This window comes from Tympanuchus pallidicinctus, unplaced genomic scaffold, assembly GCF_026119805.1.
Source record: "Tympanuchus pallidicinctus isolate F22 unplaced genomic scaffold, pur_lepc_1.0 scaffold1, whole genome shotgun sequence".
Taxonomy (NCBI): domain Eukaryota; kingdom Metazoa; phylum Chordata; class Aves; order Galliformes; family Phasianidae; genus Tympanuchus; species Tympanuchus pallidicinctus.
Window position 1 is genome coordinate 70,265,273 of NW_026294618.1, and position 26,969 is coordinate 70,292,241.

At 44.1% G+C, this 26,969-nt stretch overlaps 1 protein-coding gene across 1 annotated transcript in view; it reads right to left on the bottom strand.

Moving 5' to 3' along the window:
• EGLN1 (egl-9 family hypoxia inducible factor 1) overlaps positions 1-23,129 on the bottom strand; it is a 29,037-nt gene extending 5,908 nt beyond the window's left edge. The window contains exon 1 of the mRNA XM_052684518.1: positions 22,090-23,129. Coding sequence (XP_052540478.1) covers positions 22,090-23,025 — 936 coding nt within the window. The 5' untranslated portion in view covers positions 23,026-23,129. The remainder of the gene's footprint in view (positions 1-22,089) is intronic.
• Positions 23,130-26,969: the final 3,840 nt, after the last annotated feature.

Genomic DNA, 26,969 nt, shown 5'->3' on the forward strand with positions numbered 1-26,969 from the left:
GTCTCCTGCATAATTAATGCTTCTCGTGAGATGGAGACTGGTTTTCCAGACTCAAGTTCACGGACAGCTATCCTTTACATCTTGGTTGTGGTTTTTTTTCTTGCCCTCATTTCTAGTGCAAAGTGTTTCTCCGCGAAAAAATGGTGTAAAACTTTATTTTAGGATGCTTTATAAGACAGCACAATTAGCCCATCTTTCTCAATTACTCCAAGTGCATTTTTTTGGTCATGTTTTCCACTGTACATTGGAGGCCTTTGAACCCCTGTTGAAAGGATACAACAAAAACATCTTTTTGATTCAAGAAGTGAGAAATTTAAAAGATGCACCGGAAGTGAAATCTAATAACCCAAGGACATTAAACCATTTCCAGTACAGTAGTACTTCTACTATGTAAATTCCTATGCCGCAAAGACAACTGCAAAGTGATTTACTTCATCAGAATCCAGACACTTGCATGTGCACAGGAAACAAACTGGACATGCTGCTCACTGATGGTCTGATCAGCTCGATCAGGACTCAGATTGCAAGCACAGCCCATTTGTGGAACAGCATGTCCGCCCATCTTTAGACTTTTCTTGGAAAAGATAATAATTCCAGGCTTTTGAAAGAGATCAGAACAAAGTTTCCCTGGCCAAGGAATTTCACGTTTACCCTGCCATCACGGTACTCAGACATCTGCAGAGACAATGTAACTTCCACGAAAAGCCATAACAAGAATTTCAGGGAAATGCAAGAAAGCAAAAATCTGATATGCTATTAACTTCACCGAATATTTGGTTTCGGGGGGGGGGGGGGGGGGCAGAAATTGAACTCAATGATACCAGTGCAGATTTAGCCTGGTTGTTACAATATGAAGTTAGACCCACACAGATTTGCAACCTTCATCCATAACACTCTTCTGTAAAACACTCTTCTGTAAACTATCAAAAATAGTTTTCCAATTAAAATGCTAACTGTGGAAATGGAGACCAAAGTTATCTCAAGTCAAGAGTATCAGTGCATTTTTTTCTTTTATATTCCAAATTTAACCTTTTTTCTTTTCTTAATGGTATCAAGTAAAGCTTTCCAGTTTGCATTAGTTCCAAGAAACTGCTCTGAGTAGGCTCAAACACTAAAATATTTGTACACAGCTTGTAAACAGAATGGATATTGCTATAGCAGCAAACATTTTAAACTTTCATTTACAGATATACTGTAATAAGAGAAAAAGCAATGCTTTGGTAGATCTTTCTAGGACCTAAGAGAACATAACGTTTACCAAACTCTGTTCACATGAAAGAGAACTAAACACACTGATACAGCATTGCAGTATAATTACTCTGAAGTACAACATTTAAATATACTTGTAATTTTAAGGTTAGGCATTTCAGCTTCTCAGTTCCTTTACTGTAACCACAGTGTAGTCATCATTACAGCTCTCATGTTATGTAAACACTCTATATATATATATCAAATAATGTGACCTCCTATTTGACAAAGCCATTACTTATCAGTTTTGCCGCAGGAAGATAAACCCACAAAATCAAAACAGTGAGTTTAAGATACCAAATAATGTAATAAGGGTTCTGCAATTTCCTCTCTTAGCAAGAAAAAAAGGAACAAAACAAAGCGAAGCTGGGCTGGAAAAGGAAGGTATTTGGTTTCTACTGAAGCAAGTCCTCTTGAAGAAAGGTCCATGGGCCAGCGTCCCTGCTGAGCTCTTGTGGAACACACACAGTGCTGGACACAGATCCTGAGTTTTGCTGAGCCAAGTCTGTACAGCAATTCTAACAAGACAAGAACTTGCAGTTTTGCTGAGGTACTGAGAAAAGCAAAGGCTGACATTTGTCATTCGTCTACACCCATGAGAAGCAGCTGCTCCAACTCATCCAGAATGAAGAAAAGATGTAGGTCAAATAGCCGCAGCAGTTTCAGTTCTCTCTGAAATCACGAGGAGTCAGACTCAGATATGGAAATGCCTCCAGGCATGTAAATGACCTATCTGTCAGTGACTTGAAACACCCCAGAGTTAGAAGTTTAGAAAGCAGATTCCAAGTCTTTCTAGCAAACACCCTATTAATTAATTTATTTTTTTTCCAACCTTGAAGTTGCTGAGGAAAGAGCAAACCAGCAGCTGGAAAGTCTGGGGGCAACATCAGCTGCTGTCAGCATAACACAGAGATCAGCCATACTTCATGTTAGAAGTGTTTTGTACCTTCTGTCACTGACACTGTAAGAAAACAACAAATGCACTTGTTTTTGGCTTTGGAACCTCAAACTTCTGCTATCATTAACTGCAAGAGAGAGTTTTGCAGCGATAAGTTATCTAATATGCATTTGTTATAACAGTAACAATGACTCAGTCTTTAGCAGCGAATTGGAAAGCAAACAAACTGGCCCATCAGCCAGTGCAGCACAATGTATGTTCCCCAGTTAGCGTGACAATTCCCTTTCTCCAACTGAACTGTGATAAGGAAAGTAACCAACTTTTCACAGGACACGTGAAGTGTAATGCCTTGTGAAACAATGCAGAGCGAGCTGGCATCAAACTGGCACACACTGCAAAATCACTCACGTTCCTCTTCTGTGGGAAAGGATGGAAAAGCTACCATGCAAATAATGAAATCATGTACTTTTCTGTTATTCTCCCATATACATAAGCATGCAAATATGTACGTCAGGAAAAGGGGAAATTTGGGGTTTGTGACTTTTTTTGAATTTTTAAATGGCGGCCAAAAAAAGAACGGGCATTTGAGATCAGAATGTCCAAAATTCCTTAAAATTTTTATGCTCAAAACAATAAGGGTGTCAGCTCTTCAAAACAAAGCTATCTGTCCTATTGGTTCTCCCATAAAAGTTACCAGCAAATTTGACTCAAGACACTGCTTCCATTTTAATAACAGACAAGGTCTCCTCTTTCGTGCTCCTCAGACTCTACAGCTTTTAAGTGTTCGGTCATCGTAAATACATTCATATTTGTGCAGAATTGAAGTCACCACTGCATTGCTCTGCACAACACTTTCAGCGTTAGCCTTTAATCCAGCAGCACTCTGCCTGAGCACTCATGCCTAGCACATGAGAGCTGTCCTAAGATACCCTCTAGAATTTATGAGTAATTGAAAAAGCATGAAGGCGCCCTCGCTGCTCTGCAATCAGCACAACTTGTGTCTGTCAAACAAAATTAATCACACACTTAAGCAGCTGTTGATCGCTCATTCACACGCATTCTGCTTCCAAGGGTTCAACTCTGAAAAACGAACTGTAGGTTATCATCCTAAACAAGCAACATTAAGTTGTTAACAGAAGAAGTGAAAACATTTTTTTTTTCCCCTATGCATTGCCATCTTTAACGTGCCAAAGGTAACAAAGGCAACAGAAGGAATAATTCATTGTCCATGCAGTTTTGCTCACTCTGTAAAGAGGTACAGATAAGACATTTGACTCTGGCACACACAGCACTGCAGTGCAGCAGAATGTGCGAGTTCCAAGGGAAGTATCCCCAGCCTTGTTCACCAAGTACAATAGCCTAACCCCTAGGTAAAGAAAAGAGCTACAGGTAAACACACTGAAGCTTTTTCCTCTCCTCTCCTATTCCTCTTACAGCTGGGTATCTGTAAGCCTACCGTTCCTTAAAAGAAGCAAGCACTAACAATAAATTCATAGGAAAGGGAGAAAAATACTACTTACGCAGTAAAATAAAATTCCTCCAGGAAAATTAAAAAACAAAATCAAAACAAAGCAATAAAATGGAGAGAGGACATGTGTTATGCCACATTAATGTATTACTATAACTTTATTGTTTAACTCAGGTTAAAGAAAACTGCATCAGTCAAGGAGATGTCACTTTTGCTGTTTGCTGAAGGAACTACAAATCCCAGAGAGCAAAACAAGATGTCTAAATGCAAGACTGATGACTTCCTAACAAAATTTATCAGATGCTCTCACAAAGACTTGAATAGAAATCCTCAGTGCGGGTCATCAGACATATTCAAAGAAAAAAACACTCACTGGAATGAAGAACCAAACTAAAGAATAAAACTTCTGACTTGTCCCTTCGTGGTCTATCTAATGCAACTCTAGTTCAAGTACTTGTTCATCCCTGCCAAACAACAGTTCTGAGGAAACATACCACAGTTTCAACATACATCAGCCATTATTTTTTGCAAGGTGTACAAAATGACAACTGAACTGAAAGAAAAGGAGAAAAAAAATCCTGCATTGGTACATTTTGGCATGAGCATAGCCACAGAATCACAGAATTGTAGGGGTTGGAAGGGACCTCCAGAGATCATTGAGTCCAACCCCTCTGCCAAAGCAGGTTCCCTACAGCAGGTAGGGAAGATTATTATAGTCAAGATTATTGACTTTAGCACACTAATGTGGTACAACTCGCCTTGGATTCATATGCTTTCTACTGCACATTCCTCACAACCAGAGACAGAAACTTTGAGCAAAGGCTATCAACTGGAAAGAACTATTAGCTGGACCCAAAACAGAGGAAGTTCAAAGTGACAAAATAAACTCTTTGGGACACAGCTAATCCAAGGATTTCAGCACCGATGTTCATCCTCCAAGTCAGTCTTTATGCTGGTCTACTCCATGATCCAGCAAATAAGGACAGAGAGCCAGGTGTTTACAGTAGCCAGAAATGCGTAATTGGAAAAGCTGGAGAGAAATATCAGCATCTGCATCTTTCAATCACTGTCAGCTGGAGAACCTATGTGCTTAAAAACTTAAACAGTGGTGGCTCACATGTCCATGAGTGAGACTGGGGATCTCTATATTTCAGTTAGAAACTAACAAAAACAAGAGATCCACCCACTGCTGCAGCTCTGAAGCTCTCCCCCCTAATAAGTAAGTTACCACCACAGACATTTAATTTGCTTATTAGCAAAGCAGAACAACTTTTATTATCTGTAACATTTTTCTCTGCAGATACGCTAAAACCACCTAATTGCAGTTAAAGGAAAGAAAAAAATACAAAAATCCTACTTAAGGCAGCAACTATCTGGATCGCATTCTGGCAAGCACACAGCAAGCAGCTCTTCTAGGAAAAACCAACTGAAGGCAAGGACGAGAAGTGCAGGTCAGCCCAGGCCACGGGGGGGGCTGTGAAGACAGCAGCAGGGGTTTTTATCAGGAGCTTGGCAAAGCTGCCTGCTCTTGAGCTGGCATGCTGAAGGCAAACTGAACAAAGTTGAAAAACAAACTCAGATAGGTAGGGAGAGAGGGAAAACAGAGCTGAAATAACTTCTTGCACTATAAATAGGAGCAGCACACAGTTATGTAGGTGGTTTATGTTTTCTATGAACTTCCAGGCAGTTGAGAAAGTAATGGCAGGCCTGACCTAATTCACCCTTCCCCACACCTTTCAGTGCAAAGGCCACTGCAGGGTTTCCAGTCACTTTGGTAGAACTGTACTTTGTAAACAGGCAAAAAATAAAAAAAAATAAAAAAAATCAAGTAACATACCATCATGTTTGGCACAACTGATAAACACTTTTACCACTTACCTCTAACTTCCTAATAATATTCAAAAGATATCATATGAGAAATCACATGATTTCTCAGTTCAGAGAAAGCTGTGCCCAGTCAGCAGTCTGGCTGCTCAGCAGCAGCCTGCTCAGTTTCTCCCCGAGTTAACTCACTCCTTCACCCATTACAGCTGCCTTCAGATTTAAGGGACAACTACCTACTTTAAAGACCCACTGCAGCCCCTCTAATAAATTGAGGCATATCAGAAAGCAGAAACGCTCATGCAGTTTCACTGGCTGTGTTCGGCCCACCCACACCTACTTTGAATTTCTGCCAAATTCTCTGCACGTAGCAGAGCTGTTGCTTGGTAAACATGCCAGGCATTTCTAGCTGCATGGGAGTCAGCACCTCCTCTCCAGTGTTCATTTCAAACTGCAAGCAACAGCAAGATGACATGAAGCTGGTTGCCAAACACCATCTCTTTCCTTCATGCATTCATAAGCTTTTAAGAAGTTTTCATGAACTCTTAAAATTGATAAACTTTGGATGCAAACTTGGATAACTCATCAGTTTTTCCCAATGGCATACATAGAAATGCCATTGCTCAAGTTTGATGTTCGTAAGATAAACATGGGATGTGCTCATACTTTAACAGACAAACCCAACAGATGTAAAAAATGACACGTAGGAAGGAGAAGCTCTCATAAAACAATCAAACAGGAGCCATTGACCTTGGGGAGATCTTGAAGATGCTTGGATGGTTGGACAGAGAGAATCTTAGCAGAGCTCTGAGGAATCCGGGAGATACACCTCCAAAGGTAAACCAACAAGTGACCAAACCCAATGTCATAGACACAAACAGCAGGAAGACCTAAAACGTGCTTCCTCTCTCCCAGAAAAGAACTCTAACATTAGTTTTACAGCCTCCAACTAGTCTACTACTTAACTGAGATAACACCACTTAAATATTAACAAAGCTCTCACTGCTTTCGTACATCTGAGCTTGTTACCAGTCTCAAATGTCCAAATGCAAAGAGCTCACCGAGCCAGTTTGCAAACTCCAGGGGAAAAACTGCAGGTGATATCTTCCTTAATAGTTAACACACTGGCATTTTCCAGGCTGCTAGCCAAGACGCCTCTTTCCTCAAAGTTATGTTAGCTTAACCAAAAGGTTTTGTTTTAAAACTAAATCTGTGAAATCAGTGCAAATACCCTTGCAGTCCTCCAATCTGATTAAGATCTGGCTTCCCTTAGCTTAATCTAATTCCTTATTAGCAAAATAAAAGTGGTTTCAATTAATAAAGTCTACAAAGAGTTGCGCGCTGACTTGAACAGGATTATTTTTTTTAAAGTAAGGTTTATCTAACACATCTCTGAATATAAACGTCTTCAAGCTTACAATACTCTACTACAATACTTAAAAAAAAAAAAAAAAAAAAAAAAAAAAAAAAAGGAGTACATTTGAGCTGCTATTTACTGATGTGCTTCAAACCATTAATAGCTTCCGTGATGTTCAACATACATAGTCGGAGTTTTAATAGCACAGTCTGCTATAAACCTAAAACTCACCAACCCATAACAAACAAACAAAAACTAATCAAGGCTTCCTAAAGAAGGTAGATGAAAATTACTGTTACCGATGACAGACAGTTATCTTTCAGTAGCACAGGCACAAATACAAAACTCTTCTCTGCAGCTGAGAAAGGTGTTTAAAGCCTAAATCTGTCCACAATATGATTAAATAATTGACCAGAACACTTTCAAACAACTGCTGAAAAGTGTAAAACACATTTGAAGAATTGGCTGGCCTTCACACATAACTCCCCTTTCTGTCCAAGAGAAGCAGACTAGTGACTCAGTGCTTTGGCACTGTGTAAAAATGACAGAGAAATAAGTCAATCAGCACAAATTTTAAGAGTCTGTTTTTAATTTAACACCATGACTGCTTTGAAATGAGTAACACCATCGAAAAATAGTCTGAAACTGCTTTTTTCCAAGAAGAGGCAGAACATTCTGCTCTTGCATGACTCCAGTCAACTTACTCATCACTAACCATTCAGAAAAAGTACAGGGAAGCAGCATCTTTAGCTAATAATAGCACAACACTGAAACAAACTATGATAGTAAACTAAAATAATAAGAGGCTAAGTGTCATTCGGATACACTACTTAAAGTATCTTCTTACAGTGTTTTGTGCAGACCACACTCTCAGATCTAACCGCATGACACTGACAGACACACTGATGATTCTGTCTTACTTGAAACAATTACTCTGTTTCCACTTTAGGGAGCAAAAGAATTGGGAAAATAAAATTCAACTTGCAGGAAATATTTCCTAATATAAAGATTCAAATGCTGTGTGACTGCACAACAAGACAATAATAGGATTGTATCTTCAGCAGTTAGTCAAATAGAAGTTAATTGTATGATGTAAGCATCTTGAATTTTCAGCGCCTATAGAAAGCATTCAAGATCTCAGCACACATAAAATTTTATCTGTAGGATTTATTGCCACAAACTCTACATCAACTAAAAATGATTTAAAAATAATGTTCATGATTCTTGCAAGGGGTTATGGAGTATTCAGCAATGCTGACAGTATTCCCAACCTGACAAATTCTTTAGTATACCAAAGCACTCACTCCTATAATTTAAAAGAATTAGCTGAGTTCTTGAAGTATTCATAAAAATGAGTAACTACACAGTGAATGTTAGCATGCAAAGTGCTGCTTTAATTCATAGTAACCTTCTGTAGAAGTTCTACTGTGGTCTGAAGCCAAATAACAGCAAACAGTCTGTAATATGCTTTCAAATCATCTACAGTTTATAGGTAAGAAATGCTGACTGTCCATATAGCTTTTTATGGGCTTCCATATGTACACTGTCTCTATTCAAGCTCTTCTATACAACCCCATCACCGCAATATAACATAGCCTCTCTCAGAACTGGTATAAACAATATTTGGGGTTTTTGGTTTTAACCAGATGACTCTGCATACAGAGTTCAAACATAAACTGGCACCTGTGCTCAGCTCACAGCACAGCTGGTAGAAAGTCTTGAGAAACAGCTATGGCCACACAGAATTATAGGCTGCTCACAAATGCCGGCAGTCCGTCTTACGATGTTGACATCAAGACATTAAATTCAGCTTAGATAAGCGTTCAGTGGCAGTAAACCCAACCCTGAATACCTCCAAGACGACTTCCACTTGAGAAATCTAAACAAAAGGTAGAAACACACTGGCCACAGACACTGGGACAGACAACTTGTTTTTCACTGCCAGTTTCAAGTGTGAAGTAAAATGCCACAGAGCCAGCCTGGGCACACAGGACCACCATCATCAGCCCCCATACACTTTTGCTGCTCCTGCTCGCTGCCCCACTTTCAGGCCCACACAAGCGCATGCTGCGACAGGAAAATCTACGCAGGCACAATGAACTCCCTGACAAGACTGGCTCAGGAATGTGATTTATTTACTTTACGAGTACGTGGCCATGTGCACAAGAGAAAGATCTGAATGTACCAAGCACCGAGTCCAGGCCGCCAGAAAAGCTTGAGGGAAATGCCTGTCCCAGCACAGTCAATACAGAACCCCACTGTCTCCTTCAACACCAATTTTACAGCACAATTCTACAATAAATTTAAGCTCGCAGCAACAATAGCATTTCTGGTTTAGGAACTGCTGTTGTTCATACAGTCTTTCCCAATCTCCCTAAAAGTCACCTCCCCAACCGCTTTTGTCCCATGAGAGCAAAATGGCTGTTATGGTGGATGGCACACACCACCCTCATGCCCTGGGAGAAATACGTACAACCTGGTCCGTTACCAACTATGTGCTGATTAAAAGGCACACATCTGGCTCACTCCAACTCGCTTACACACAGAATCACAGAACTGCTAGGAAAATAGACAATCGAAGAAAGAAAGAAAAAAAAAAAGCTAACTACTTTCCTCCTTCCTACTGCTTCAATAAGGAAAATAGTATTTTATATCCTCATCAAATTATTTACCCTTTCTAAAAGGCAGGTAGGTTCCTCTGAAGATCAGTGTTTCTCTGTAAATAATAATTAGGCAAAAAAGTCAAGAATCTGCCAAGATTCCTGTCAACCATGTTGCTATAACTGTCACTCCACAAGTACCACGGTCAGAAGCACGGTGCTAATCTCAAACTGCCTATTTCCCACTCTGATAATCAGAAGGTAGCTGAACTAAAACCCTGCAGAGCTGTTGGGTTTCTTTTATTTTTATTTATTTTTATTATTTTTTAAGAAAGTACCAAACAATCCTGTTACAGATAACCGTTAACGTCTTTACAGCATCCTGTACTTACTGAGGAAACATGGTAGGGATTAGGAATCACAGCCTAGATCTGGGGTATCCTGTCAACCCATCAGAAATCATCTGTAAGATGCATTTATGCAATGCACATGCAAGATATGCAGAACATAAGTTCTATTTTTCAAAGTCTATTCCCTACTTAAGGTTGTAACCATGAAAAGGAAAGAAATAAAAACTGTACTTAAGAAAGTATATTTGGAAACCTCCTGAAAAAACTCATGGATACAAATTCCCTGCTGTCCTATGCATCAGTGGAGGAAATCACTGATGTGAAGATGATATATAGTGCAGAAAAAAGACAAAAAAAAAAAAAAAAAGGCAAGAATAGCAACACTGCCACAAGTCAGTAGTACCAGAAGGCAAAAATAATGCTGAGTATCACAAGAGCTAAAGCGAAACAATTGCTTCTGCAAAATACCAGAATTCTCTACAAGAAATAAACTTCCTGCTCAGGTCAGCAGGCAACCACTACAGATTTCAGAGTTGAAAGAAATGAACCTTTCAGCAACAGACTGTATTTTACAATGAAACCTCTTACCATTACTGAAAGTAAGTACAGGCCTTTCTAAAACATGCATATATTATTTAACTCAATGGTGGTTAACAGCTTCTGAGTAAGAGACAACACTTCAGGAAATTTCCTGTGAACAGGCAGGTAAATGACTGTCTTCTATTACATGTAGTGGAGGGCTCCATATATTACAATAAGGATAACACAGCTTCTTACCTTCATTTGATCTGAGATCTGCAACTAAAGACAAGAAAAAGCCATTTTGAAAAGAGCATGATGGAGGGGAAACAGTGAGAGGAGAACGAAGAGCAGGCAAGAACTCATGGAACGCAGCAGCAACTTGCCAAACATGCACTGCATGATAACGAAGAGGAGCAAGTTCCAAAGCATAGGTTTTAATGCTTGCCCCATTACTAACCCCAAGACATCAATAATAACTGAGATACCCCAGAAAACCTCAGCTTTAATTTTCTGAACCCTCCAGCCTCTAAACCGAATACAAAACATCTCAGATATGAGAAGCCAATATTAGCACACAGAATTGTGACTGAAAATCAGAAGGAAAAAAAGCCCCACTACACACAGCACACTACTGCCCTGCTCGTGTCCGCCCACTAGTTCAAAAGGCAGTTCAGATAATCTGTCTCCCAGATGTAACATTCACATGGAATGCATACTGTGGCATTGCAGAAAGCTAGCTAGAAAGAAAAACAATCAATTCAAATTGCAGGTGCTGTAACAGTAGGTAACTGCAGGGCTCCTAACAAAATTCTTCCACTAGTTTTAGCTGGAATTGACTGACTTACTGCTTTAAGTCATTAATTAGCTTTTTGCTGGAGGATGGGTACACACAGAACTGTTAAAATGAACACTGAGCTTGTATTTAATTGTAAATTCTCCAAGGGAGGGCATTGTTTTTGTATGCTTTATTCATACAAGCAAAATGGAATTCAAGCTTATGGGCAGTAACACATAACAATGTTCGCTGGGTACTGAAGAACTTTTAAAAGCTAAATTCTCAAGTAAGAAAACAGCTTACAATGCCACAGGCCAGGATGCTGACCCAAGCCAGCAACACCCAGGGCTGCAGCAGCACCCTCCCAATCCCCTGCTCTGAAGGGCAGCTCTGCTCTCAGGCAGACTGACTGGTCCCCCACCTGGAACACAAAAAAGCCCTAAAGCACAAGCAAAAAGCCTGGACTGTATTTAATTCCCAGGACCAACACAAGCAACACTATGCAGTTACACATGTTATTAGCTTTGTCTTTGCACGGGTGCATCCTCAAAAAAGCAGGATGTATGCTTAGAAAGAAGAAAAGGTATAGTAAAAGCTGAAACTCTGCAACATTCTTGTTGCAATGGGATAAGATTAAGCCAAAAAAGCTAGTTGATCGTTTCTTCATCTGTGTTTCTTGTCCTTTGGGTTGAAGTCTTTCATAGTTTTTAAAACTAAATTTCTAGAATTAAATGGGTAAAAAAACCCAGTTTCTCTCATTTATACCTGCCGAGCTTATAATATATAACTCTGGCCTGGCCTTTGGCTCATGAGAAGTTACCACTCCCATTTTCTGTTTTCTCTGAGGAAAATGACAAAGTCAGGACTTCAGTCTAGGAACTCCTGTGTTGTTCTTGAGTCTATGCCAACATTAGGAGGCCTCAGGGAGCCACTGTATGTCATTTTCCCCAGGCTGCAATGGAGATTTAGTCAAGGCATTAATTTTGATGCAAAAATTAGAAAATTTTAAGTATAAAGCACTTTAAGTATGGCCCTTACTCTCAAGGCATTCTAAAGTACTGGAACAGATAAATGCAAACAGCAATAAAACCATGAGTTGAAGTAGCAATTTCACCACAGCAAACTAATTTCTGTTCAGTGAAAAACAACAGCTCCCAACAGGATCCCCACAGGGTCTGTACTTTTCACGTGACCAGGAAGAGGGAGGGAGTAGCAGGCCAGCAGCATTTACACGCAATAAGGAAACACACTATGGGAACCATTCCAACACTGACTGCAGAAAGGTGCACAGAAGGTTGGAATGATATCAAGTACCTGGACAAGAAAATGGCCATTCAGTAAAGAGGAAGTGCAAAAGAGGGAGTAGCAGATGCACAGAGCTGCATAAATGGGCAACAGGAATGTACAGAGGTATAAAACAATACCCAGCCAAAGAAACGCTAAAAAGATTCTAATTCTTCAGTTCTGGAAGGAAAAAGTATCAGCTGAAAAATGTATGAAGGAAAGCATCAGGCTTAAAACCACAGAAGATAAAACTACTGCAAAAAGAGCTTTCACAACAAAGAATCTTGAAGACGTTGAAAATCATCAGGCTGTAGGCTTTAAACAAAAGGAAGTTCCTTCCCCATCTAATCAAACTGCAGGACTCATTGTTACAGGATATCACAGAGGCCAAAAGTACAAATGGCTCTTAAAACCAAGATTACGTAAATTAATAGCAAGTACATCCATCCATCCGTGCACACTAAAAGCAGCGGTTCAGATGCAACCTCTGGCCAAGGAAGTTTTTGAATTGCTGGAAGCTATACACAAGCATCATTTTGTCAGTATTTTGAAGCTTCACCTACACACAGACTATAGATTACTTGCAATAAATGCATTATGATATGAAGAGATCACATCCTTAGGAGAAAGAGACATTTGATAGGGAAGAACAAACACCAGAAGGCAAATTGCAAGAAACTGAAACAAGATTTAGGCTGCAAGAAGAGTGTAAGCTTTCAGCAGAAGAATCGGTAGTATTTGAACAGTATCAACAGCTGCTTTAAATGTAGCTTCATCAGAAATTTTGTTCCCAGTAAGACAGAGTACTCATCTGAAGTATTTCTAAAGAATACAATTCCATCCAGCTTCAATTTACTACTAAAGATGATCAACAGGCATCTCACAAAAGGCAGGCACTCTTTATCTTTCAAATGCAGTCCTTGCAGAGGATAGCCCACTGGAGGGGTGTCTGCCCTGCCAAATATCCAGCAGGGCACAGAAACTGAGCAAAGCCTCATGCTCTGCAAGCTCAGCAGGGTCAGGCAGCCCTGCCCTTGGTGCCTGCTCCTCCTCCATCCATTCAGCAGGAATACCAGCAGCACAAGGTCTTGAGGGGACCATAGGTAGGAGCAGCAGGTATCTGTGGGGAATGCACATGAAAGAAAAATTGACAGGATTAGCAGGATGGAGGACCATAAGCTCAGGGCTGCAGGGTTTTGATTTATACAACAGCCTGGAAACATACATGAGCCTGACCCCTGCCTGTTGAGAGGTTCCTTCTGTGTACATCTATGAAATGTGTAAGTGGGTGGCATTTTTCTTGGGTAAACTAAAACATCCTGAAAATAACTTCATCCAGATGTCTGTTACAAATTCACTGCACAGAACAGAGTAAATAATACGGAGAATATTAAAGAAAAGCACTTTTTGACAGTGGCTTCGGAAATGCCTGCTACTGTAAGTTCCAAAGGATCCCTGCTGCACTATACCCTCTCACTACAGAAATCCCCTTACAAACTTCAAAACATTTCTAGACAGAGACAAGCCTGCTCTACAGACAAGGAATTGATTTTATTTTCCTTAAATTTTTCGTTAAACCAATGTGTGAAATGCACACATACTCAAAAACAGCAAGCTGCACTAAGCCAGGACCGTGTGATGGGCACAGGTTAACTGTATAATAGGTAAACTGGGAGAAAACTGTCATTAAGCTGCAGGAGAGACTGCAGTACAATTACCACCTGCATAATGAAAAGGGATCCAAGCTAGGAACATTTCAGACTGTTTTAGCCAACTTTGATGATACGATGCCCCATGAAACTGCTGAAACTGAGCGAGTTCAAGATGCCCTTATCAACTGGCCACAGCTTCCGTTCTCACAGTGGCAAGGCCGTGTGCCAGCTGCTCCAACAACAATGCAGCAGCCAACTGAAACCAGAAGGGCCTGACGCCTTCAGCTGAGTACCAGCCACACACAGCAAGAGCTGTTCACACAGCCTGATGACCACAGCAAGAGCAGATGTCTGAACAGGACAGAGAGCAGCAACAGGAAAAATACGCCATTCGTCAGCTCTGAGCTGCCTGCTCCATTCTTAAGATTTATTGCTTTAATTTAACTAGAACCTTCAGAGACAGTTCTAGCTACATATCTGTGGCTTTCTGAACTACGTTAATACAGAGATAACAGATCCTGGCACTCCAACAGGGCAACAACAAAAAGGCAGAGGAAGGGTATGCCCAGAGATGCCTCTGTCCTCTGCAGCTTTGCCAACATTTTTGAGCTATCACAAAGTGATGCAAATTGACAATACAAACTCTTCTTGTAAACAGATTTAAAATACATTTACAAATCAAAAAGTAAATTAAAAAAAACTCAAATCTTCAGTCAGTTTATTGCATCTAAAGATTTGTGAAGTCACCTGACCATCTTACCATCAATTCCCATTAGCTGTACCCCACAGGCACGTCCTTCACGTATGTTAGGGCACCATGCGTAGAACACATACATTGCTGCCCTATATCACACAAATCCGTGCACAGGCGATTCCTACCCAATACCTATTTATAACATTATATGCTAACAAAAATACTCTTGAGTCATTTCGAGTTAAATACCAAAGAACAAGAAAGTCTTCAAGCGCACGCAGCTGTTACGTGCATAGAGGCACTGCTCTATTTTTGACAGACACTGTCCTGGAACAGCGAGTGAATTAGCTTTCAACCTGAGGCTTACGACTGCAGCTTACCAGCTAGTTCTGGAACAAGCTCACACTGAAAATATGCTTGATCAGCTATGGTTAACCAATAATCTTCGGAAACTGGGAGGAGTTTACAAGGACTTAATGAGCACAAAATGACTTTTAAAAAGGCCACAAAGACCAGCATTGGTTCTCTCCTTAAACGCGTTGTAAGTAAACCATGAACGTGAAAGGCAGAAAGGATATTGTAAATAATGATTACTCCATTTAGTAGTAGCCAGAAAGTCAAACAACTGCTCTGGGGGGTAGGGCAGGCAGCACAGTGCATCAAAGCAGCAACACCATCAGAAAATGAGCAATGCCACCAAGAGGAAAAAGTTAATGACCCACTGTACACAGAGGTTACTCAAGCACGTGTACCCCTGTGGTTTGTACACCTCTGGAACAGCAACGACTGAAAATCTAACTGCATCTGTGTAGCCCAAAAGGATTGGGAATGCAACATGCAGTGAGCCAACCCAGCACTTCACAGAGTTATATCCTCATGCACCAAGGAACAGAGAGGAAATGGGACAATAAAAATAAAGCAGTACTAAAACTGTCCACTTCAGACTGAGCCTCTGCAGCTATAGAGACGAAGAAGGGGACATGGCTGAGCAGGGGCCCTCTGCTCTCACCCTCCAAATTACTGAAGCTGGAAAGATTCAAAGAAAATGTTTTCTTTCTTGCGTATGTTCAATTGAAGAAAATCAGTAAAGCTTTTGTATAAAATTGTCAAAAGAAAGATTCCTGAAGGATAGAACAACATGTTTCTGACAGCAGAAACTGAATCTCATACTAAATATGCAAGGATAAAGGACAAAGAAAGCACAAGGGGAAAAAAATGATATAGGAAGCACAGATTTCTTAACTCTTATTCAAAGTTTCATGGGCAAATTTTGAGATAATCAGTCCCAAACTGTTAAACTAAGGCTGTAGTTTGGCAAACCCTTTAAGCTGGCATAAATTAGCACTGCTGTTGAAAGAAAGTCTCAGCATCTGCCAGTCCCCTGCGCCAGCACAAACATCCAAACACTGAACCAGGAGCATTTCTTTTGCCAGTTCATTTTTCAGATGGATCAGTTCCCCACTCCAGTTCACAGGATGGCCATGTAAATACTTGTACCAATAAAGAAGAGTGACTAATTTTTCAGCCTGAAGTGCTCGGTAAACTACAGACTAAATCACAAGGATATGGAAAAGCCAATAGGGGTCACGGGCAGTGCTCCCCAACTTTGGACACATCATATGACTCTTCAGTTACGATCACTATACTAACATGTGCAGAGGGTTTTACTGTTATTTGTTATTGACAAGTATACCCACATATGCACCTGCTCCTGGAGATCAATCTGTAGGGAAAACTAACTTAGTACTTTGGTACCTACAAAAGCTCTTAATCTATCTTTTAATTCTGACTGGCCATAAAGAAGTGTCTTTTCTGGACACCCTGTTTCTCAAGTGGAAGACTATCTGCATTTAGAAATAACAGCCTTTTGAGACCCAAAACACGAGAAAGGACAAATAAAACTGTACTCAGCTCAGAGCTTTAACCCAACAGGAATGTGAAGTCTGCGGGCTGCCCTAAGCATCCATGAATCACCACATAATCCTTCGCTGAACAGCACACATGTCTAGAAGAAAATGCAATTGCCAACAAAAACACCACCAGGAGGAAAAAATCTTTAAGCTAAAGTATCTGTAAAACTCTATCAGGTTCAAGGAATTTAAGCAAGTACTGAGAGACTGAGACCTACCCCCTTTTTCCCACAACCCAGTGGCCAATTCTGGTCCATGCAAGCATCCATTACTAACAAATTAAATCAGCAAGTTTGCTATCTAGAAATAAATTAAATGCAAGGGTGATGCAGAATGATCTCTAGAAACGGACATGCCACAGGCAGACTGAGAGGAAGCTCTTCTCCTCCACAGCTGTTGCTCAGCTTTAACCACACCTTCCCTCTGCCCCAGTCAATACCCATATGGCTGTCAAGTTCTTATTCCCTACCTTTGATTTTCATCTGCCATCTTCCCACTGCACATGTAGCGTGACATCCTGCAGAGTAAGATTTGCTGGAAAGAACTCACAGAAGTCTTGCTCAGATTTCCAGCACGCTACGTTGAATGGTATCTGCAAAACTCAAGAGATACATCTTTTGCTCCCTCTGCCTCTGTTCAGTGCTACACCAGACACTGACAGCTTCAACAGCTGATTACTGCTTTTTTAGCTAAATTTCTCTGTCTTTGGTGACACTACCCAGCCTCTTTGTAGGAAAGCTGCGACACAAATGTCTCAATTAAAAAAAAAAAACAAAAAAAAAAACCCCTCTCCCTTCCAGTTTCTAGAATAGCCAACTGCATGATATGAGAAATCCACTCACTGACAGAATTTATTTTCCAAAGGAGCATTACTAACTTAAGGATATTATAGGACACAGTCAAATCCAGAGCACGCAAGGACTTCAGAAAGCTCCAGGATGCTCTAGCATGTAGTATTATACTGAAAATTGACCAGTGCCCAGGAAATGACAAGCAGCAGATAAAGTATTTACAATCAGGTTAGTTTTAGATCAAGAACAGGAGTAATTCAGCAACTTTAAAAAAAAAAAAGAAAAGAAAAAGAAAAAGAAAAGAAGCATGGGAGCAGGCTTGAACAGTAAGCAACCTATAAAGCACATTTTTAAGCCACTGGTGGCTGAGGAGCAGTGGGTGTGCTGCCATGATGCAAGAGATAGGAGAGAGTTAAAACAGAGCTGCTCAAGTTGTAGCTCTTCTGTCAGGCTACAAAGGAATGGGAATGAAACAAAGCTAAAAGAACATAATGGCAATTGTCAAGCTGTCCAGGAACTCCCCCCTCAATAAAAGGGGCAGGATAGGGACAGGAGATGGGTACTGCTGGGTGTGGGGAGAGCACAAGTAGGAACAGCTGATGGATCAGATGCTTCTTTATACGGTGATTATTAAGTCCCAGTCTGTAATTACTATCTCCCAATATTACTGTAACACTAATAAAGAACACAAAGTTTCTGAACTGAAGTCTCAGCTAATCAGCAAAGCCCTCAACAGAGGAGAGAGATACCTAGCAAAAAAAAAAAATTATAAAGCTTCCTTCTTATCAGGCTCTGTATAGAGGGAAGAAAAACCTCACCTGATGAGATTCAGGAGTACTTCACTGCATCTTTGGTGAGCACGTTGGTGAGCCACCCTCAGCAGCTATCTAGGACAGGATAGGCAGGAAACAGAAATATGTGCACGTACAAGTGCAGCAGCCGATAAGAGAAAGGGAAGAGAATTAGCATTTGGGGAGGAGATGGAAGAAGAAAAACCTGGAAAACAACAGGAAGCAGGAGAAAGGCAGCAGAGTTCACATCTGCTGGTACCTGCCATTTCTACCACAGGGAGGAAAAAAAACAGCACAATCCAGAAGGGAACAGCAGAACAAAATAAGGAATGTACTAAGTCAGGACTTCTGAGATGAGTAAATACTGAGCCAGAGTGTCCGTCCTGCAACTGTATAGTCACTCCAAAAGGAGCTGGCTGTTTATACCTACTACCATGCAGACACCTCTCAACCTACAGAATGATCTACTGACAGTCTGGGCTAGGTAGGACAACATCAGCCAGCCAATTTTAGACAGCCCAGTTAGTTTAGAGAAAATCCAAATACAAAACCTCAGATTCCTCACATTTCACCTTATTTATTGTCCTTTTCCTTAAGACTAGAATTAGAGAATGTGTATGGGTTTAAAATAAAATACTCCTGTAAATCAATGCACTTTTTCCCCATAGACAGATTTACGTAATGTCCCTCTCTTGGCCTGTACCTCAAGACTAACTTCTTTTCCCTTTTTCATGAAGTATCCAGAATCAGTTTAAGCAACAGCAAGTTCAATGGCATAACACCAGCAGCTGTACAAGTTAAGCCAAAACTAAATTTGAAGTGACAACCTTCGTATTATATATTCTATTTGATTTACTTCCCACCATCAAAAACAATTAACCTTCCTTAAAACCTTTGATCAACAACCCATTTACCCCTGTTAAAGAATCCGGCTGCTAGTTAAAGCTCGGAGAACAGAACTCTAAGATTTGACAGGTATATTTGGTTAACAAAACACTTTTGAAGACACAGTCTAGAAAAAAGGTTAATTCCAGCACGCTGTGGAGCGGATTTATTTACGATTCATTCCCTCTAGTAGGATTTGCCTGTTTACAGAGCTTGGACTAGATATGGTAAAGGTTAAAGATTCAATAAAGGCTCCTGTGACTGCTGTGACACGATGCCAACCCTTGCACAACATTCGAAAACAAAGATAGTATTCTAAGACAACACACCGCTGAACCCAACAAAAATATCATAAAGAACAGTCTGCAAGTGGTTTGGGGCTTTTGGGCTTGTTTTACACGTAGAAGTCTATTTAATAAAAATAATAATAAGGAAGTTGGACTTTAAAAAAGTCCATTCACAACTGTCTGTACAAAATTGCCTTCTCAAAGCTGTAATAGTGCACACTGGATTTCCCAGCATGTGAGGCCACGCTGGCCCCCCACCCACACAGCTGCAGGGCGAGCAGGGCCGCAGGGGCTGGCATTCTTCAGGTGCTGGGAAATACCCGTTTCACCAGTGGCACGTTGGCTCATTTAGCACCCTCAGTAAAACAGTACACCCAGTTCTCCACACACAGACTGAGCAAACCACAGAGTTGCAACATATGCATACAGGAGTAGTAAGATTATTTGGTAGAGTCTATGCATGCTGCATTTCTATCCATTTTAGTCCTTTTACTTGAAGTAGACCAGTAAAAATTAGTACTGCACAGGGACAGGTTGTTAAAAATTGCTGCTGTGAGTGCAAATCTAACTGCAGGACAAGGGGAAATGGTTTTAAGTTGAGGGAGGGGAGATTTAGGTTGGATGTCAGGGGAAATTTTTTACAGAAAGAGTGGTGAGGTGCTGGAACAGGCTGCCCAGAGAGGCTGTGGATGTCCCATACCTGGAGGTGTTCAAGGCCAGACTGGATGGGGCCCTGGGCAGCCTGGTCTAGTATTAAATGGGGAGGTTGGTGGCCCTGCATGTGGCAGGGGGGTTGGAGATTCATGATCCTTGAGGTCCTTTCCAACCTCGGCCATTCTGTGATTCTGTGATACTCGCAAATATCTGGAAATTGGCTGTAGTTGGTTAAGCAAACTAAGCCATACACTTTACATGGTGAGCTAACAGAAAAGCTTTGGAGTAACTACTGAGTAGTAGCAGCATCTCCACTGCACACTCATCTCTACAGATAAGAACAAAACACATATACACTGCAACTCCTGCAAGAATGAGACTAAACCTTGATCCAGAAAAAGCAGAGGCAAGAAGCAAACAAAAAACAGGGCTTTCCCAATAACCCAGAGGTGTCACCATGTTTCTATCCATCCAGAGCCAGGAGCTCTGACAGCAGGTGCCAAAGAAGCTCCTATCCACGGGCCCTACTCACTGTGGCAGAAGGGTGGAGGGAAAGCAGAGGCCTCCAAGGATGCATGAGAGAGGGTGGAAGTCAGTGCATCACTGCTACCTCTGCAGACATTATGAACATAGACAAACCCACCAAGTCTGACTCTTCCACTGACGGCCCCTCTCACCGATACACCTTTGCGTATTTGTGAGCTCACTAGTAAATCTGTAGCAGTGATGGACAGATTTCCTTCTACTCTTGCTGAAGCTTTAGGAAACTGAGCTTTCCTGCAACACCACAAGCACTGACTTTAGGAGATAAGCAAGGGAACAGGAGAAGACAGAACGAACTGCTCCTCACTGGTACAGAAATGCAAACCTGTTGTGATCCCTGGAAACACAGGCATTTTAGCAGCAATTGAAAACCAAGTGGTGCTCAACAGTCTGCATAACTGTACTGCCACTCTACAGAAATGCAGAGCATGCTGCAGTTAGAGATTTCTTTTCCCACCTAGATGTTCCTTCTCAGCTAGCAGAAGCGTTGCTTGGAGGTGCCACATACAGAAGCCAAAAAGTCACATCTGTGATTCAGCACTGCAAGAAGGGACATTGGGAATTGCAGCCCTGGCACACATTACTTCCAGCAGCACATCACTGTGCACACAGACAGAAGCAGCTCTCCTCTTTGATGCATAAAACTGAAGCCCACAAGGCTACAGATGTTTGCAGCAGGTGTGTCTAAAGCACTGGCACCTTAAAGAATCATAAAGGCTGGAAAAGATCACTAAGACCATCCTGTCCCAACCATCAGCCCAGCCCCCCATGCCCACTAATCACTTCCCTCACTGCCACACGCACGTTTCTGGAACACCTCCAGGGACCGTGACTCCACCACCTGCCTAGACAGTGCGAGCCGCTGCCTCACAGCTTCTTAGATTAGAAATCTCCGAGTAAATAGGTCTGGAGGAGAAATCCAAACCACGTTTGTGATAGCGTTAATAGAACATTGGTTCAGTACGCACAGTACACACAGATCGCATTTAAGAACAAAAAGAAGAAACGAAGAGTTCCCCCCACGTTCTTCTGCGGCAGGAGGTAACTCAGTGCATCCGAACAGACCCGGGGCTGTCTCTCGCCTCCCAGCTCTCCCCCTCCCACTCCCGTTTCCCACCAGCTGAGGCCCCGCAGCTGCACCAACAACAGCGCGTCTGTGCCCGGGCCGGCCGCGCTGGGCGCCCCTCGGCAGCTCACTGCCCGCCTTATTCTTGAACAGAGGTAGCAAACTGTGAAGGGGCTGAAATGACAGTAATGAATATTCATCGCAGTCCTTCACGGAGGGTGCGATCTCATGCGGCGAACCTGAAGGGAATCACCAATCAGGCCGACACAACGGGGCTCGGTTCTGCGTCCTCGGCGCGCGGCAGCACGCAGCCGCCTCCGAGCAGCGCGGGGGTCGCGGGCACGTGCCGCGGCGCTCGCGGGGACGCGAGGCAGCGCAACGCGCAGGCACTCGGCGGGGCGCGCGCATGTGCGCGCCGGCGGCCACGTGCGCGCGGGCACGATCCCGGCCGGCCGGCGGCTCTCGGCCCGTCCCCACTCAGTCCCGCACTCACTTTCGTCCTGCCGTTGATGCGGTAGTTGCCCAGCTTGCCGTTGCAGTGGCGGATGAGATCGTCCATGCTGTTCATGAGCAGGCGGATGGTCTGGCAGCCCGGCTCCTTGCCCTCCACCCAGGTGATCTTGTCGCCGCGGATGTCCTTGGAGGAGTCGCTCTTCTGGCTGACCAGCTGCCCATCGGTGAAGCGACCGGTGTGATGCAGGGCTCGCACTTCTTGGGCCACCAGCCCGCCCAGCTCCTTGCCCAGGAAGTCGTCCACTACGCAGATGCCGTGCTTGTTCATGCAGGGCACGATGTACTCCAGCGCCAGCCGCTGAGGCACTAGCGACTTGGTCTGCCCGTTGGGACGCAGCGCGGCCCCTCCGGGCCCCGCCTGCACGCCGCTCGGGTACAGGTTCGACTTGTCCCGGTACAGCAGCACCGCCTCCGCGGCGGGAGCCGGAGCCGGGGCCGGGGCCGCCGCCTCTCCGCCTCCGGCCGCCGCCGCGACGACGCGGTCGTCGTCCGGCGGGGCGACCTCGCCGGAGGGCTCGGGGCCCGACGCCGCCCCCTTCGCCGCCGCCTTGTCCTGGCGGCCCGCGGCCCCGGCGCCGTGCGCACCGCGTGCGCTGCGGGAGCCGTGGGCGCGGGGCGGCGGGGGCTGAGCGCCGCGAGGCTCCGCAGCGCCCCCTGCCGCGGCCGCCGCGCCTCCCCCACGGCAGATGAGCTTGTGCTTCTTCCAGTCCTGCCGCTGGTGCTCCTTGCTGCAGTAGAAGGAGCTGCGGCAGCGCCCGCACCGCAGCAGGTTCTCCATCTTCCCGCACAGCTCGCAGTACTGCCGGTCCCGCTCGCTGCTGCTGCCGCTGCCGCCGCCGCCGCCTCCACTGCCGCCGCCGCTCCCGCTGCCGCCGCCGCCGCCCTGTCCGGCGCCGCCGCCGTTGTCATTCGCCATGGCGCTGGTGGTGCAGCCGCAGCCCCGCTCCGCCGCCGAGCGTTATGTAAGGAGGCGGGCGGGAGCGGCGCTACGCGGGCCCCCGCCCGGCCGCGCTGGGAGCAGCGCTCACTGCATCATGGCCGCCCGGCTCGCCGCGGCCCCCGCCGCCCTGCGCGTCCGCCGGCCCGCGGCCTCCCTCCCTGCTCCTCGGGGCGGCCAGGCGCTGGGCTGCAGCGGGGGCCCTCCCTGCGCCTTTAGCGCCGCTTCATCGCCGCCCCGCCAGCGGCGGCGGAGGGCCGAGGGGCGGGCGGGCGGCTGGCGCGATGCGCGGCCGCTCTCCCGAGTGCGCGGCCCGGCGCGGCCGCCGCCTCTGCCTCTGCCCGCCGCGCCTCAGCGCCGTGTCGGGGCGAGGAGGAGGCGCCACGCTCGCGGCCCGCTCTGCACGTACGCCACTTCCAGCCCGCCAGCGCCGCCGGCGCGTCAGGCGGGCGGGGCCGCGCCGCCGGCGGGCGGGGCCGTGCCGGGCAAGCAGCGCCGGGCCGGGCCGGGCCGGGCCGGGCTGTGCTGTGCCGTGCCGCGCCGCCCCGCCCCGCGCTGTGCAGAGGGCCGGGGAGGTCCGCCGTGCTGCGAAGCTGCTGGCGGGGCGTGGCTGGGAACCTCGGAGCGAGCCCCTGCTCCCGGCGCTCGGACCGGGTGGCACCGGCGTGCCGAGGGGCAGCTGGTGATGAAAGTTGGGCTGTGGGTCCGGCGGCCGCAGCCGAGCAGAGGATCGGGTTTTGTCAATCCGTAGGCCCCAAAATAACCCGGCGAAGCAGGAGGCAGCGCCGGCACTCTCCTAAATAATGTGCGGCTTCTATTCGACCTAACCCGGCCCCTGTCATACGCCGGTGTCAGGCAGTTTAAACGCAGTAGGAAGAAAGAGCAGGTGATGGGGCCGTGAAACCACGAGGAGCTGCAGTGAGCGGGACAAAGCCCCACAGGAAAAGGAAAAGGGTTTGGCAGAGTAACAGGAGCTGCGGGGACCGCAGAGAGGAGACTCCATGGAGGGAAGCAAGTCCCGGCACTGTCATATCGGCTGTCAGCAGCCACGCGAGAAGCTCTGGGATGACGTGTGTGCTCTGATCCACCCAGCTTGAGCCTTGCTGGCTTGCAGTAGATGTCAAGTGAATGCTGTGTATCCTGTACTTCTGTGCAGTACAGCTCAAAACAGTGTGTTGAGGTGCAGCACTCGGCAAACTCTGCACTAAGCTCTAGCAGCTGTCCTTCCTGGGCTATAAGGTTCATCTGTACTGTGGCCCAGCGGGCAAGCAGAGCAGAAACCTTGGTTTGCTAGGCTGGGCAAGGGCACTCAGCTGCTGTTTGCCTCTTCTCAGGACAGAAATCCATCCTAAAGCCAAAGAGGGCCAGAGAAAGGAGCCAACGTGCAGACCTGGGAGTAGAAAAGCAAAATGTGTCCTTTGGTTAGTAACTGAAAATGAGCTATGTGAATGTTCTGCTCATGCTCTGCCAAAGTCTCTTGTGATTTTGGGGACATCGTTTGTTTTTTTTTTCAGCACTGAAGAACATACACCCATATTGTTGCTCCTCACAGGCTGTTGTGAGGGCAGGGATTGTGATGTACTCTAGTAAGAGGGCTTCATCTGTGCAATTAAAGCAGCTCATTCTTACCATCTCTCTATATAGATCTAGATTTAAAATTAACAGATGCAGCAGGACTTATAGGAATGTCAGGCGCTGCTGGTACTATGTGAGGGCTGTAACAGGAGAAACAGAGCGCACCAAGGCCACAAACATCCATCATATGCGTACAGAAAATGGAAAGGAAAACCAGACTGGATTATGAGAAAGGCAGAAGGAGGACTGAGAGGACAAGGTCATGTCATACCCATGAATCCAAGGTGAATGAGATCCGGAAGTGCCTAGGCCAACTGAAAAAAAAAAAAAAAAACCAACAAAAAAAACCCAAAATAACAACAACAAAATCTGAAAGAACTGGAAAAGCTGGGAACTAGAACCAGATAGGATACAGGTCAGTAATTGCTTTGTTCATTGCTCTTAAAGGAAGGACAACATAATAGTAGAGGCAGAAGGAAGTGGTTTAAAGACAATGTTTGAGTCCAGAACATAACGTGAACAGGTTTTTAATCCAAGTTTAATGGGAATTGCTCTTTAAATCCAGAATATGAGGTATGACTGAAGTACCAGGCCAGGCGTTCCTCTAGTAAGCTTTGTGTTGAAGTTAATGTGGCTGAATTCTTTGGACTTGCAGCATTGTTAAGCCAGACCAAATGAGAAAAGAGTCAAGCCTGTTATTTTCAAACACTTTAGAAATGCAAGCAATTATATTCTGCTGGGGAGAAGCTGAGGAGGTAAAAGACCATTTTAATTTATTGTGTACTCCTTCAGCAAACATAATGGAGATGAATGTCACAGACTCCATCATTCTATGATTCTAACTCAACACTCAGACCATGAAACCAGTAAGAAAAGGACCAAGGTACAAATATGGCATCAGGCTAAAACCCAATGATAGTTATTAATTCATGGGCTAATTAGGCTTCAGAACTCCTTTGTTCTTTTCCTCTTTCCCACATGTCAATTAAATGTCTTAATTTTTACATTTGCTAATGTGCTGAACTACGTCAAGTTCTCTTGACACAACATGTTCCCAGCGTGGTCAGAAGAAATAACAGAATCCATTTAAAATATCTGAACCATTTGCCAGTGCTTCACCAGGGGCACAAAACAATGTAATAATGGTTGTATTCCAGTGACAAAACTGAAGTAAAGTGTGGCGACGGTAGGGAAGTTCTGGAAAACAATGAGTATTTTTATCACAATCGTATCTACAACATACTAGAAATGTTTTCCAAGCACATAAAGACTCTATTCATTGCCAGAGAGCTTGTTCTTTAAAAGACAACGTAAGGGCAAAGCATGACAGAAAAGAACATACAGTATACAAAGCAAAATGACCCATAGGATGGCTGCCAAAACTAATGGGGAGGGCATTACTTCCCCCCTTTTCTGCAGGTAATTCTTCACGTGTTCCTGAATTTGATATTTCCAAACAGCTCGTGTTTTTTGTGTGTCAGTGAGTGTTGGAAAAGGGCTTGATTGGTGACTAGGTAATGATGAGACACTACTGATCCACAGAGAATGCAGATAAAAAGTCCTCAAAGCTGTACCAGTCCTCACAGGGGGATGATGTAGGATAAAGTTAATGCAAGGTTGGAGGGTTTTTTTTTCTTTAATCACTACTTTGATATAGATCTGATATAGATATGTTTATTAGAAATGCCTAAAAGAATAGGTCAGTCAGTGAATAGCTTTTCTGTTTTCATTGAGTAGTAATAATAGCAGCGTCAATATATCCTTGTAGGTGCTCTATATATCTGGGGTTCTGCAGTGTTCAGGTTGTATAAGCAGTCTGGAAGAATCTTTGAAGCAGAGGGAAAGAAGGGAGTGCAGAATAGCAACATGAGGGGGATAGAATTCACAGAACAAAATCATCTTAGAAATAAATAAATTCCATCTTCAGACAGTTTGCTGTCAACAAGATAAAAGTCCCTTAGGACTCAAGGCTGAGATTTTTACTGGTGCCAGAAACCACCTGAAGCTTCACAGAAAGTGTGTGAGGCATTGGTCAAATGAGGATGTGGCTGTGATAGTGTCACTACTCAGGTTTAAGGACACGTGGGCTTGTAGTACTTGCTCTTCCCTTCCAGACCACCCCATGTCAGCCTACCTTGTTCCACATAAGCCATTATTCCTTGATCTCAACAGTGGCATTTTTCAGGCTTACTTTTCATACCAGCAAGTGAACTCTAACAGGTTTGCAGCTTTTCCAAATAAAACTAGAGAACTGCTTGTCTCTGTTGGATTCTCTGTTAAGCTTACTTCCTTTCTAATCAGGACAGACTGTACAAAGTACACTCACAGGGCTATGCAAGCGTTCTTCT